At 41.3% G+C, this 15,645-nt stretch overlaps 2 protein-coding genes across 2 annotated transcripts in view; both read left to right on the top strand.

Annotated features, from left to right (window-relative positions):
- The window catches only part of LOC137880948 (receptor-type tyrosine-protein phosphatase beta-like), a 31,338-nt gene extending 22,398 nt beyond the window's left edge, over nt 1–8,940 (top strand). The window contains exons 20-33 of the mRNA XM_068722551.1: nt 1,781–2,048; nt 2,651–2,757; nt 2,860–2,965; nt 3,491–3,568; nt 3,961–3,978; nt 4,064–4,145; nt 4,256–4,346; nt 4,423–4,499; nt 5,122–5,256; nt 5,336–5,458; nt 5,656–5,819; nt 6,031–6,166; nt 7,424–7,544; nt 8,353–8,940. Coding sequence (XP_068578652.1) covers nt 1,781–2,048; nt 2,651–2,757; nt 2,860–2,965; nt 3,491–3,568; nt 3,961–3,978; nt 4,064–4,145; nt 4,256–4,346; nt 4,423–4,499; nt 5,122–5,256; nt 5,336–5,458; nt 5,656–5,819; nt 6,031–6,166; nt 7,424–7,544; nt 8,353–8,372 — 1,526 coding nt within the window. The 3' untranslated portion in view covers nt 8,373–8,940. The remainder of the gene's footprint in view (nt 1–1,780; nt 2,049–2,650; nt 2,758–2,859; nt 2,966–3,490; nt 3,569–3,960; nt 3,979–4,063; nt 4,146–4,255; nt 4,347–4,422; nt 4,500–5,121; nt 5,257–5,335; nt 5,459–5,655; nt 5,820–6,030; nt 6,167–7,423; nt 7,545–8,352) is intronic.
- Nucleotides 8,941–9,581: 641 nt separating this feature from the next.
- LOC137881764 (fibroblast growth factor receptor substrate 2-like) overlaps nt 9,582–15,645 on the top strand; it is a 6,083-nt gene continuing 19 nt past the window's right edge. The window contains exons 1-7 of the mRNA XM_068723858.1: nt 9,582–9,966; nt 10,701–10,783; nt 10,856–10,947; nt 13,203–13,389; nt 13,636–13,767; nt 13,969–14,132; nt 14,245–15,645. The exon at nt 14,245–15,645 is cut by the window's right edge and continues 19 nt beyond it. Coding sequence (XP_068579959.1) covers nt 10,882–10,947; nt 13,203–13,389; nt 13,636–13,767; nt 13,969–14,132; nt 14,245–15,285 — 1,590 coding nt within the window. The 5' untranslated portion in view covers nt 9,582–9,966; nt 10,701–10,783; nt 10,856–10,881 and the 3' untranslated portion in view covers nt 15,286–15,645. The remainder of the gene's footprint in view (nt 9,967–10,700; nt 10,784–10,855; nt 10,948–13,202; nt 13,390–13,635; nt 13,768–13,968; nt 14,133–14,244) is intronic.

The following is a 15,645-nucleotide window of genomic DNA, read 5'->3' as shown; positions in this document are numbered from 1 at the left end:
CACACACATATATATATATATGTGTGTATATATATATGTGTGTGTATATATATATATATATATATTAGTGCTGGGCATGGATTACAATTTTTAATTGTGATTAATCACGTGATTTTTTTGCTATTAATCTCATTGTTATGCTCAAAGTTCAATAATGAATTAAAAGTAGTGTATTACTCACTTGTATTTTAAAGTACTGCTATATGAACAAAAGTACAATAACATTTGGTTTTAATCACTATAAACAGATCAGGTTCTTTTTAACAGCAGTGTTCTTCACACAGTATCAGTTATATTTCTACTATCTGTGCTCAGTGTGTGACTTTATTTAAACGTTCCACTGCTGTGCAACATGAATACAATGTTCCACACGTTTCATCAAAATGTGTGTCTTCTGTCTTCATGACAGTCAGAGCATGTGAACGCAGCTCCCACTGTTCATCAACATAATGCACAGTAACTCAGAGGTGACGACGGTTACCCGGCAATGTCCGGTAGTCTCCGGTGAGAACGACGGCCGGTGCACGTTGTGACTCCGTCTCTTTTGTAGTCCTCTCCTCTTCGTACGACTCGTGTGTTCTTCTGGTGACGGTGCGTCTGGAGGGAGGCTCCTACGTGACGTCATTCATGATCCTGAGAACGTTCCTCAGACCGACGTCTTCTCAACACTAGTCGTCCTGCAGTTTGTATCTCTCCACTTCTCTGTGGCGTCTGTTAGCTCATCTTTAGTTTATCTCTACTTCTCCACACGCTGCATCAACGTAGTGATGAAGACTCCTCCACACGCTGCATCAACGTAGTGATAAAGACTCCTCCACACGCTGCATCAACGCAGTGATAAAGACTCCTCCACACGCTGCATCAACATAGTGATGAAGACTTCTCCACACGCTGCATCAACGTAGTGATGAAGACTCCTCCACCGCTGCATCAACGTAGTGATGAAGACTCCTCCACCGCTGCATCAACGTAGTGATGAAGACTCCTCCACACACTGCATCAACGTAGTGATGAAGACTCCTCCACACGCTGCATCAACATAGTGATGAAGACTTCTCCACCGCTAGTTTGGTGATTTGCTGACATCAAGATCAACGTATTGCATTAAAAAAAAAACTGCGTTAATGTGATAAAATAATTGTCGGCATTAATTAGTTAATGCGTTAACGAGATAGTGTGTATATATATATATATATATATATATATATATATATATATATATATATATATATATATATATATATATATATATATATACACTGTGCCATGTACATTATGTGACTCATTGGTTGGTTAAATGGTTGGTTAAATGGTTAAATTAATATGTTGTGCTTTGTCATGTGAGTATTCATATTTTGTGCTTTGACATGTGAGTATTAATACTTTGTGCTTTGACATGTGAGTATTAATATTTTGTCCTTTGATATGTGAGTATTACTATTTTGTGCTTTGACATGTGAGTATTAATACTTTGTGCTTTGACATGTGAGTATTAATATTTTGTCCTTTGATATGTGAGTATTAATATTTTGTCCTTTGATATGTGAGTATTACTATTTTGTGCTTTGACATGTGAGTATTAATATTTTGTGCTTTGACATGTGAGTATTAATACTTTGTGCTTTGACATGTGAGTATTACTATTTTGTGCTTTGACATGTGAGGATTAATACTTTGTGCTTTGACATGTGAGTATTAATATGTTGTGCTTAGTTTGTGCTTTGACATGTGAGTATTAATATTTTGTGCTTTGACATGTGAGTATTAATATTTTGTGAAGGAGAGGACGAGGATCAGCCGGACCAGCAGCACCCTCTTCCCTCTTACCTGGACTATAAATCCAACAGCTCCATAAAATCCTACCAGACCGGCTTCTTCCCGAGTCGCTGCTCCGACAGCAGCTCCCAAAGCTTTGAGGTGAATCTGGGGACCGGGATGGACTCTCTGGGGGGCCCCTGTGACCACAGAGACTCAGACCTGGACCCAGAGACCAGCGGAGACTTGAACCTGTTCTGTGACGGACCACTGAAACCCAAAACCTCCTACAGGTACTGCAGATAAATCAAACCCTTTAAACATGACTTAGGATTTACTTTATATTAAATATAATAATAATAATGACTTGATTAATAAGAAGAATGATAATAATAATAGTTACTTTAATAATAATAAGAATGATGATAATAAGGAGTTTATTTACTCTACTTTCATCTCAATTTAAAAGATGGTTTTCATCATACTTCTTTTACAAAGCAAACAAACTTTAATATTAATAATAATAATAATAATAATAATAATATTAAAGTAATAATCATTCCTCTCAGCTTTTATTTATAAAACCATAACTTGTGTAAACGAGTCAGAAGATGTGAAAGATGTCGTGTTTCTATTCTCACAGTTTTATATTCAAAGTCTTTTGTTTAAAAAGATAAAAAGGAGAAAAAAATAATGATGTTTTGATTTTGTGCAGTTTATTCATTTAAAAGTTTAGTCATTTTTAAAATGGAGATCAGTGCTGAAAGAGAACCGGAATATCTTAACCAGAGGAGTTATGTTAACTTAATCTTTAATTATAAACATGGTGATGTGAATTAAAAGAATATCTAATTATTTATATAGAGGTTTGTGTGCCCTGTGTTTTTGTCTGCAGGCTCAGCGTTCGAGCGTTCACTCAGCTGTTCGATGAAGAGAAGACGAACTTCAGCTCTCCTCTGTTCAGCGACACGTTCCTGTCGCTGCCTGTGGTCACCGAGGCAGGTGAGAGAAACATATAGACATATATACTGTATGTATTTATTATTATTCTATTATTATTTAGAAACAGCTGTGATTGAAGGCCTTCATGGTTTCCTCCCTCAGAGCCTCTGAGCGGTGTGATGGAGGGAGTCAGTGCCGCCATGTTCCTCATCGTCATGATGGTGGGAGTCACCGCTCTGCTGCTCTGCAGACGGACTGTTCGCAAAGTGTGAGTTTCCACAAACTGAAACCTGAACTTAAACACACCTCCTCAATAATAACATTGATGACAGTACTTATTAATGTCAGATCTGTGCTGCCCTCTGCTGGACTGAAACACGACACACCTCATTAACATTAATGACAGTACTTATTCCTGTCAGGTCTATGCTGCCCTCTGCTGGACTGAAACACAACACACCTCATTAAATTTAATGACAGTACTTATTCCTGTCAGATCTGTGCTGTCCTCTGCTGGGCTGAAACACAACACACCTCCTCATTAACACTAATGACAGATTTGAATATAAACAATATCACAATCAAAAACTGTTTATTCAATTTTTAAAGACACAAGGATCAAATGTGTTACTTGTCATAAGAGATTGTGTTACTTGTTTGATGACTAGACGAGTTTGAGGCTCTGATTGGACGTCAGTGCAGGTGTGTTCTCTTCCTATGTGGAGGTGCAGTAGGTAAACTGACCTGGATGATTAACAGGTAACAACACCTGTGTGATGTTGCTGTGTTTCAGAGTTCAGGAGAGATCGACAGTCAGAATGAATGTGAGGAGAGAGATGCCGACATCAGGACTCTACCTGGGAGTCAGAGGGTAAAGTACTACATATGATACTACATACTGTACTGTAGTGATAATGCTAAGGATGCCACTATAGTACATACATTATAATGCATAGTAACACCAAGTTACTACTGTAGTACACAGCTGATTATACTACATATTAAGACTAATAATACTACATATTAAGACTAAAAATACTACTGTAGTTAGTTAATACTAAGACTATTACTAACAGTGTACCTTAGATTTACAAGACAGTATTAACTGCTCTACTACTTTTAATAATCTTAATGTGAAAGTTGATTCTGAGAATAATGCTAATACTGCTGAACGTGTACTAGATATAAATATAAGATATTATAAATAATGAATAGTCATCATAATTATTCATGTTTACATCACTTTCTCCTTTTGTTCCTCAGAAACCGCCGAGTCTCGAGGTGAGAAACTCAAAACTTCTTCTTTTCAACAAAATTTTTTCATCAGTTTGTCTTCTTACTAAAACGTTTACTTTGTGTGTTTCAGTCCCATCAAGATCCTAAACTTTGAGAGTCACTACAACAAACTACAGGCCGACTCTAACTACCTTCTGTCAGAGGAGTACGAGGTGATCAGGATGGTGTACATTTAGATAAAAGAAGACAATTTATTGATCGTTACTTTTTGTTGAAGAACCTCTGACTTCATCGTGATTTTATCCTGTTTTGTTTTCTTCAGGATCTGAAAGACGTCGGTCGTAATCAGCCGCTGGACTCGGCTCTGCTGCCGGAAAACCGAGGAAAGAACCGATACAATAACATCCTGCCCTGTAAGTGACTCTTATTAATAACAGAGAAGAAGAAGACTCATTAACTGTCTCTTACTGACTCTCTTTCTGTCTTCAGATGACTCCACCAGAGTGAAGCTTTCCTACGTGGATGATGATCCGTGGTCCGACTACATCAACGCCAGCTACATGCCTGTAAGATATTGATTATTGATTGATTAATCCACAAGCTGTTCTCTGAGTACTGATGATATTCAAATCTATGGTGGAGTTTTTAAACTTCCTCCTCTATGTTTCAGTCAATTTTAAGCTTCCTCCTCTATGTTTCAGTCAGGTTTAAGCTTCATATATGTTTCAGTCAGTTTTAAACTTCCTCCTGTATGTTTCAGTCAGTTTTAAACTTCCTCCTCTATGTTTCAGTCAGGTTTAAACTTCCTCCTCTATGTTTCAGTCAATTTTAAGCTTAAGCTTCATATATGTTTCAGTCAGTTTTAAACGTCCTCCTCTGTGTTTCAGTCAGGTTTAAACTTCCTCCTCTGTGTTTCAGTCAGGTTTAAACTTCCTCCTCTATGTCTCAGTCAGGTTTAAGCTTCATCTATGTTTCAGTCAGTTTTAAGCTTCCTCCTCTATGTCTCAGTCAGGTTTAAACTTCCTGTATGTTTCAGTCAGTTTTAAACTTCCTCCTCTATGTTTCAGTCAGGTTTAAACTTCCTCCTCCATGTTTTAGTCAGGTTTAAGCTTCCTCCTCCATGTTTCAGTCAGGTTTAAACTTCCTCCTCCATGTTTCAGTCAGGTTTAAACTTCCTGTATGTTTCAGGGGAATAACTTCCGGAGGGAGTACGTTGCCACTCAGGGTCCTCTGCCGGGAACTAAAGATGATTTCTGGAAGATGATTTGGGAGCAGAACGTCCACAACATGGTGATGGTCACTCAGTGTGTGGAGAAAGGCAGGGTGAGTATAAAGTTCACTATTATTCTGTGTGAAGCCTCAGCAGCTCTGAACTCTCCTCCTCTTCCTTACCTGTGTGCAGGTGAAGTGTGACCACTACTGGCCCTTTGACCAGGACCCTCTGTACTATGGAGACCTGATCGTTCAGATGTTGTCAGAGTCGGTTCTTCCTGAGTGGACCATACGAGAGTTCAACATCTGCAGCGTAAGTTATTTTAAAGAATCAGCTGATGTCTTAGTATTTAGGTAATGTTTTATTAATTAGCTAATGTTTATTATTTAGCTAATGTTCATTAATTAGCTTATGTTTTATGTGTGTGTGTGTGTGTGTGTGTGTGTGTGTGTGTGTGTGTGTGTGTGTGTATGTGTGTGTGTGTGTGTGTGTGTATATGTGTGTGTCAGGAGGAGCAGCTGAGCTTCACTCGGCTGGTCCGTCAGTTCCACTACACGGTGTGGCCGGATCACGGAGTCCCAGAGACCACGCAGTCCCTCATCCAGTTCGTCCGGACTGTGCGGGACTATGTCAACAGAAGTCCTGGATCTGGACCCACCGTGGTCCACTGCAGGTACATAACAGGGACACAAAGTTTTGCACTATCTGTCCTGGTCTGTTCATGACAAGAGAACCATCTGTGATGAACCCTAAAACACTTCACCCCCAGACTTCACACATCCCCCCATCACCCAACGATGCCTCTCATGAGACACAGGCCTGTTCATTATGTGTTGATCTGTTGAATTCAATGTTTTTTTAATGGAGTTTGGTGTGTATGTCAGTGCCGGAGTGGGTCGTACAGGAACCTTCATCGTTCTGGATCGAGTGCTGCAGCAGCTGGACACCAAAGACGTGCTGGATATCTACGGCTCCGTCTTTGACCTGAGACTTCACCGGTCACACATGGTGCAAACCGAGGTGAGGTGTTATGTTATATTATATAATGTTATGTTACATTATGTAATATACAGTATATACTATACTATAATATACTATACTATACTATATTATACTATTCTATACTATGTTATGTTATGTTATGTTACGGAATATACAGTATATACTATACTATACCATGTTATGTTACGTTACGTTACATGATATATATACTATACTATACTATGCTAAGTTGTTATGTTATGTTATGTTACGTTATGTTACGTTGTTATGTTACGTTACATTATGTATTATATATACTATGCTATGCTATGCTATGCTATGCTATGCTATGCTATGCTATGCTATGCTATGTTATGTTATGTTATGTTATGTTATGTTACGTTGTTATGTTATGTTACATTACGTATTATATATACTATACTATACTATACTATGTTATGTTATGTTACGTTACGTAAAATATATACTATATTATGCTATGTTATGTTATGTTATGTTACTTAATATATATATACTATACTATACTATACTATACTATACTATGCTATGTTATGTTACGTTACATTACGTATTATATATACTATACTATACTATACTATACTATGTTATGTTATGTTATGTTATGTTATGTTACGTTACGTTACGGAAATTATATACTATACTATGCTATGCTATGTTACGTTATGTTACGTTATGTTGTTATGTTACGTTGTTATGTTACGTTACATTACGTATTATATATACTATACTATACTATACTATGCTATGTTATGTTATGTTATGTTATGTTATGTTATGTTATGTTATGTTCCGTTCCGTTCCGTTCCGTTATGTTACGTTACGTATTATATATACTATACTATACTATACTATACTATGCTATGTTATGTTATGTTATGTTACGTTATGTAAAATATATTATACTATGCTATGTTATGTTATGTTATGTTACGTAATATATATATACTATACTATACTATGCTATGTTATGTTATGTTATATTATGTTATGTTATGTTACGTAAAATATATACTATACTATGTTATGTTATGTTATGTTACATTATATTATGTTATGTAATGTTATGTTATGTTATGGTATATTATGTTATATTATGCTATGTTATATTACCTTATGTAATATACAGTATATACTATACTGTTGTGTTATGTTACATTATATTATATAATGTTACGTCATGTTACGTTACATTACGTTACATTACATTATGTTACATTACGCTAATGTAATGTAGTTTCTCTTCCACCTCCTCAGTGTCAGTATGCGTACCTCCATCAGTGTGTTCGTGATGTTCTCAGAGCCAGAAAGCTCCACAGTGAGCAGGAGAACCTCCTCTACCCCGTCTATGCAAATGTAAACTACAACTCCCAAAGAGGTAAGTGATTATCAATCTACATCTGTATCTTATTAATGATCAATCTACATCTGTATCTTATTAATGATCAATCTACATATGTAGCTTATTACTGATCAATCTACACCTGTAGCTTATTGTTGATCAATCTACACCTGTAGCCTATTATTGATCAATCTACACCTGTAGCTTATTGTTGATCAATCTACACCTGTAGCGTATTATTGATCAATCTACACCTGTAGCTTATTATTGATCAATCTACACATGTAGCTTATTGTTGGTCAATTTACACCTGTAGCCTATTATTGATCAATCTACACCTGTAGCTTATTGTTGGTCAATCTACACCTGTAGTTTATTGATCAATCTACACCTGTAGCTTATTATTGATCAATCTACACCTGTAGTTTATTGTTGGCCAATCTACACCTGTAGCCTATTATTGATCAATCTACACCTGTAGCTTATTGTTGGTCAATCTACACCTGTAGTTTATTGATCAATCTACACCTGTAGCTTATTATTGATCAATCTACAACTGTAGCGTATTGATCAATCTACACCTGTAGCTTATTGTTGGTCAATCTACACCTGTAGCCTATTATTGATCAATCTACACCTGTAGCCTATTATTGATCAATCTACAACTGTAGCTTATTGATCAATCTACACCTGTAGCTTATTGTTGGTCAATTTACACCTGTGGGTCATTTAGAGACATTAGAGTTAAAATATCTGTTCCATATATATATATATATATATATATATATATATATATATATATGTGTGTGTATTTTCATATAAATATGTTAATCTTTTTCCACAGAGACCCTGCGCAGATGTTAAAGTTTCTATAGACCTCTGACCAATATGTCAGACTACTGATGAATATGTTGGACTACTGATCAATATGTTTAGCAATGCTGTGTATTCTTTACTTATGTAAAATGCAGGATTAATTTCAACAGAACTGTACATATACTTCATATATGTATGTATTTGTGTATATTTCTTTATATAGATATATTTCTAAATTATGTGTTTTCATTTTGTTTTATGAGTTTTAATATTTGCTTATAACAATTATCACATAAAACAATCACATGCTTCTCCAAACTCTGAAGGACTGCATATGTGCGTATATACATGTAAATATATATGTATGTATTTATATGTATATATATATACATATGTGACATCACAACTCTAAACCAATGACAAGAGCAGAAATGTCTCAAAAAACACAAAATCTGTCACAAGCTGCAAGTAAAATATGTGTTTTATGTTAAATGTCATTGTTTTGAATGATAAATGTATGTAAGATACCATTGGAAGTTTGCATCATGTATTTTATTTTATTTTGAAAGGACATATTGTGTGTGAGAGCAGTCAAATAAACACCACAGAAGAAGTATTTCTCTGATTAATTAAAGGATACAAACCTCTTCCAACATGTACAGTTACTGTGGAGGAAAGTACGCGAGTTTACTACAAGTACCACAAGTACTTTTACTTAAGTAGAGGATGGAAGTACACATTCAAGGTACTTACTTTCTACTTCTCCTCCACTAATATTGTACTTTTTACTGTACTACATCTCAGAGGTACATATTGTACTTTTTACTGTACTACATCTCAGAGGTACATATTGTAGTTTATACTGTACTACATCTCAGAGGTACATATTGTACTTTTAACTGTACTACATCCCAGAGGTACATATTGTAGTTTATACTGTACTACATCCCAGAGGTACATATTGTAGTTTATACTGTACTACATCCCAGAGGTACATGGTATACTTTTTCTCTATATAAAGTAGTTAACATGAAACATACACATTAATACAGCAGGAATAACCACCTTAACTACATGTATACACATCACACTGTGGTATTAGTACTTGTACTGAAGTACAGGACTTGAATACTTCAGATACACACGATGACGCATAATGAAAGAGTAGTTATGTATATTTCCAGATGACGTCACTCGGCTCTCTCCCCAAACCACACGGCCCCCTCGCGCATGCGCACAGCTGCGGGTGTTCACCACATTGAAGCTGCTGAACTCTCGGAAGTTTAGGCTAAGTTTAGCAGTGATTTAGCACCAACAGGCTAGCGGCAGAAAAACACTGTCCGACGGAGGAAAACTCGTTTTATATCGATAATAAAGTTCGTTAGGACGGAATCTAGTGAACCACGGAGGAACCACCGATGGATCTAAACAGTTCATCATCGTTTTATCTGCGTTAGACCTTCTGGAAGAAGTTGTGATTGTTGTTTTTTGGCGCTCTAGCAGCGCAGAGGAAAGATGGAGGTGTAGCATCGAGCTAACGCTAGCTGGGGTCGGTTAGTGGTCTTTAGTGGTCGGTTATATCTCCGTTATATCTCGGTTACATCGGACTGGATGTGAGGCTGTGTTCCACCACCGAGACTGTGTGAGTATCAATGTCTTTAACACTAAATCACGGATTATTCAGCCGGTAGCGAGAGCTAGCTTTAGTTAGCCTCGGAGCTAAGTAGTTAGCTGGTATCTGTGTTAGCTTACTGAGAGGTTAGGGTTAGCTTTATGCTAATTAGTTAGCTAGTGACGTCACCTTACGTTAGTTAGTTTAGTTAGTGGACGTTAACTTTTCAGCTGCTGGTTGGGTCAGTTCATTCCGATGGTTTAACACACTATTAACTGGGAACACACACACACACACACATTATTAACTGGGAACACTGGACACACACACACTTTTAACTGGGAACACACGCACACACACACACACACACACACTTTTAACTGGGAACACACGCGCACACACACACACACACACACACACACACTATTAACAGAGAACACACACACACACACACACACTTTTAACTGGGAACACTGGACACACACACACACACTATTAACTGGGAACACACACACACACACACACACACACTATTAACTGGGAACACTGGACACACACACACACTTTTAACTGGGATGCTTTAGGGGCGGGGCTACACGGTGATTGACAGGTCTCTCTGGTTTTACCTCTACAGTTATCTACTCGTGGGCCAATCAGCCAGTTATACTCTAGATTACTTACTCTTTTAAATGATTCATTGATTTGTTAATTGAGCTAATCTTTCACTCATCATCTCCGTCATGTGACCTCTGATGTCTCTACAGAGCTGCTGTTCATGTTTCCAGATCAACCAGAGCATGAGAGTCCCTCTGAGGATGGAACCAGGTCTACTGGAGGCAGGATCTAGGTGAGGATCCTCCAGAGAAACATCTCATCTAAAGCTCAGTGTGGTTTCTTTAATCACGTCTTTGTGTCCCAGACATCAGATGGTGCTCTGAAGAAGCCATGGGTAGCTGTTTAAGCTGTCCAGAGAAAGAGTCAATTCCAGATAATCATCAAAGTAAATTCAAGGTGAGTTTGTATCAGATTAACTCAGAGAGACCCACATAGACCTGTTGTTGTAGCCTATTCTTTGGCTGTTGGGCGGCGAGCACTTATATGTAATAGACACAGCTTAGGAACCTTATTGTCAATATATCTACAAAAGAGGCTCGAGTTGGTGACTGTAAAGTGTCATGAGGCGGTGATTATTCTAGAGGTCACAACAGCTCATTTTATACATGGACGTCAAAAACATCTAAAAAACAATTGGCTTTTTTATTGTGAGTCGTCAGACATGTTTACAGTGCTTTATTTCATCATTGTATTGTATCATTGTAATGCATTGTATTAACATATATATACAACTGAGCTCCACAAGAGTTCAGCTTTCCAATTTATGTAATTCCAAGTCTGCAGAACTATTCATATACACCACTGAAAGAGCAGGTGGAATCAACACATTCACATCTTTACTCTATCTTTACCAGAGAGGGCGCTACAGCCTCTTAAAGACGGAAACATAGACTCAGACTGTTTAGAGAACAATAACCGTCTGGAAACATATCAAAGATCAGTCCAATTGCTTCTAACGTCTTCGGGTGGAGCTTACACGCATACCAAAGTTTGATAGAAATGTTTTGGGCCAATCGTTTGGGAGAAATTCTTTAATACACACGATTACTCACATTCACGTTGGACAAAGTGCTTCTGTGTCTCTCGTTGTTGTGGTGTACCTGCCTCTGATGGTGTCTTGTTGTGGTGTACCTGCCTCTGACGGTGTCTTGTTGTTGTTGTTGTGGTGGTGGTGTACCTGCCTCTGACGGTGTCTTGTTGTTGTTGTTGTTGTGGTGTACCTGCCTCTGACGGTGTCTTGTTGTTGTTGTGGTGGTGGTGTACCTGCCTCTGACGGTGTCTTGTTGTTGTGGTGTACCTGCCTCTGACGGTGTCTTGTTGTTGTTGTGGTGGTGGTGGTGTACCTGCCTCTGACAGTGTCTTGCTGTTTTTGTTGTGGTGTACCTGCCTCTGATGGTGTCTTGTTGTTGTTGTGGTGTACCTGCCTCTGATGGTGTCTTGTTGTTGTTGTGGTGTACCTGCCTCTGATGGTGTCCTGTTGTTGTTGTGGTGGTGGTGTACCTGCCTCTGACGGTGTCTTGTTGTTGTTGTTGTTGTGGTGGTGGTGTACCTGCCTCTGACGGTGTCTTGTTGTTGTTGTGGTGTACCTGCCTGTGACGGTGTCTTGTTGTTGTTGTTGTGGTGGTGGTGTACCTGCCTCTGACGGTGTCTTGTTGTTGTTGTGGTGTACCTGCCTCTGACGGTGTCTTGTTGTTGTTGTGGTGTACCTGCCTCTGTCAGTGTCTTGCTGTTTTTGTTGTGGTGTACCTGCCTCTGATGATGTCTTGTTGTTGTTGTTGTGTTGTACCTGCCTCTGACGGTGTCTTGTTGTTGTGGTGGTGTACCTGCCTCTGACGGTGTCTTGTTGTGGTGGTGTACCTGCCTCTGACGGTGTCTTGTTGTTGTGGTGGTGTACCTGCCTCTGACGGTGTGTTGTTGTTTTTGTTGTTGTGGTGGTGGTGGTGGTGTACCTGCCTCTGACGGTGTCTTGTTGTTGTTGTTGTGGTGTACCTGCCTCTGACGGTGTCTTTTTGTTGTTGTGGTGTACCTGCCTTTGGCGGTGTCTTGTTGTTGTGGTGTACTTTCCTCTGACGGTGTCTTGTTGTTGTGGTGTACTTTCCTCTGACGGTGTCTCGTTGTTGTGGTGTACCTGCCTCTGATGGTGTCTTGTTGTGGTGTACCTGCCTCTGACGGTGTCTTGTTGTTGTTGTTGTTGTGGTGGTGTACCTGCCTCTGACGGTGTCTTGTTGTTGTTGTTGTGGTGTACCTGCCTCTGACGGTGTCTTTTTGTTGTTGTGGTGTACCTGCCTTTGGCGGTGTCTTGTTGTTGTGGTGTACTTTCCTCTGACGGTGTCTTGTTGTTGTGGTGTACCTGCCTCTTACGGTGTCTTGTTGTTATTGTTGTTGTTGTGGTGTACCTGCCTCTGACGGTGTCTTGTTGTTGTTGTTTACCTGCCTCCGACGGTGTCTTGTTGTTGTTGTGGTGTACCTGTCTCTGACAGTGTCTTGTTGTTGTTGTGGTGTACCTGCCTCTGACGGTGTCTTGTTGTTGTGATGTACCTGCCTCTGACGGTGTCTTGTTGTTGTGGTGGTGTACCTGCCTCTGACGGTGTCTTGTTGTTGTTGTGGTGTACCTGCCTCTGACGGTGTCTTGTTGTTGTTTGCCTGTACAGGTGATAAACGTGGACGACGATGGGAACGAATTGGGCTCAGGAGTGATGGAGTTGACTGATGCTGAACTTGTCCTCCACACCCATCGCCGTGACGACGTCCGGTGGCCATACCTGTGCTTACGTCGCTATGGTTACGACTCCAACCTGTTCTCGTTTGAGAGCGGCCGACGATGTCAGACCGGCCAAGGTACGTCACATGACACTTTGATTAAACTTTATTTAATGTTCACAGAATAAACAATTGCATTCAATTCAATGGATTTTGTATTTATCAAAAAGTGTGTGTGTGTGTGTGTATGTACGTGTGTACACTTTTTTCTTTTAGACTATTATCACATGAACGAATGAATCAGTAATCATTTAATGACTTCATGGTGTATTTGTCTGTTTTTCTCTGATCTTGTAACATTATGAACATATTTCATAATTTCAGGTATTTTTGCCTTCAAATGTTCTCGAGCTGAAGAAATCTTCAACATGCTGCAGGAGGTGATGCACAGTCACAGCATCAGTGTGGTGGAGGAGGCGGTGCTGGAGCCCAACCAATCAATACACACACCTGCAGGTAACACACACACACACACACACCCCTGTACTTATGTCTTTGAGGGCCCTGATTGACAGATTGCCGCTTAGCCTAACCTGAACCCGGGCGATGATCTAAACCTGTTTGTGTGTGTGTGTGTGTGTGTGTGTGTGTGTGTGTGTGTGTGTGTGTGTGTGTGTGTGTGTGTGTGTGTGTGTGTGTGTGTGTGTGTGAGACCAGCTCTGGGTTACTCGGTGCCTACGGTGCCTAATGGTGTGACCAGGATCCCATCTGTGGGTGAAGCCCCGTCTCACCCCTCCACCCGTCACCCGTCTGTGGCCAGCACCCGTCTGCCCTCCGTGGGAGAAGAGTCCACTCATCCTCTGCTGGTGGCTGATGAAGTGGTGAGAGACACAGTTCCTCATGTTGATCTGATCATTAAATCCATGCATCATAATGATGTAATAACGATGATGTCATGATGTAATAACGATGATGTCATGTTTCCTGGTTCAGGTCCACACCTATGTGAACACCACGGGGCTCCTGGAGGACCAGCCCAGCCCTCTGACAGTCACCCCGAACCCGATGGAGAGCCCCACCTCCCCCCGGTCTTTGTGTCCCCCGACCCCCCCGCCTCCTCCGAGGGTCCGCGTGGAACCGTTGGACCCACCCCCCGAGCCGGAGCCCCAGGTGGTGCTGGAGCCTCAGGGGGTTCGCTTCGTGCTGGGCCCCACCCCCGTTCAGAGGCAGCTGATGGAGAAGGAGAAGAGGCAGCAGGAGGTGGAGGAGGTGGAGGAGCCCCGAGAGACTAACGGACACACTGAGGTCACCGTCGAGGCCGAGCCAGCTCCTCCTCTCTCCAACGGCTCCTCCTCCTCTAATCCCTCCACGGCTCCTCGCCGCCACCGCCCGCCCCCCCTCACCCCAGACTTGCAGAATGTCAACAACTCGGCCCAGCGGCGCACCGCCCTGCTGGACTACGAGAACCTGCCGGCACTGCCGCCGGTGTGGGAGACGAGGAAGCCGAGCTCGGAGGAGGAGGAGAACCTGAAGACGCCGTCGCTCAACGGCTACAACCATCACCACCCCCCCCACAGCCTGCTGCACCACTCCTACTCCCACCCTCTGTCGCCAGGCCACGAGGCCTCTCACAACTACGTCAACACGGAGAACGTGACCGCTCCGCTCAGCGCCCACCGGCCCGACACGGCCCGGCGCCGCACCGACGGACCCACCATCTTCAACTTTGACTTCCGTCGGCCGCCTCCGGGCCACGCGGAGCCGCCCAAAACCCTGAACTACATCGAGGTGGAGATGGACAACAGCGTGGGGAACAAGGGCGCTTCGGACGGCAGCAACCCCCCCACGCCCCGCACCCCCACCTCCCCGCTCCCCCCCACCACCCCCACCCGCCGCACAGAGCTCTACGCCCTCATCGACATCGAGCGCACCGCCGCCATGTCCAACCTGCAGAAGGCTCGGCCACGAGACGACGGCACGTCGCGCAAGACGCGACACAACAGCACGGAGCTGCCCACCAAAAGCACCGCGTGACCCCGCCCCCTTTCACCCCGTGTGCTGTCCGATTGGACGGACGGAGCTTCTTTATATTCACACGGAGACGCAGTGACAGACTCCACCAATGAGTTAATGACTTCCTGTGCGGTCACAACTGAACCTCGGTACTCTTCACATAGCGGTGATATAAGACCTCTGTTTGGGTTGATGTTGATGAGACTGGACTGCATTCCTCCTCTTATATGGTACAAATCAGTATTACTGAACAAAGCATTCCATTTAGCCTTTTTATATGATTCACTACATGCTGCTGTAATTCAGTATCTAAGGACGACATGGTACACAACATTATGTCTTTGAATATGTACAGTAGATTCTGGCACAATAAATGTCTGT

This window comes from Cebidichthys violaceus, unplaced genomic scaffold (assembly GCF_023349555.1).
Source record: "Cebidichthys violaceus isolate CVI_PGR_0920_01 unplaced genomic scaffold, fCebVio1.0.p SCAF_3, whole genome shotgun sequence".
Taxonomy (NCBI): Eukaryota; Metazoa; Chordata; class Actinopteri; order Perciformes; family Stichaeidae; genus Cebidichthys; species Cebidichthys violaceus.
This window is presented reverse-complemented; position numbering and strand designations above follow the sequence as displayed.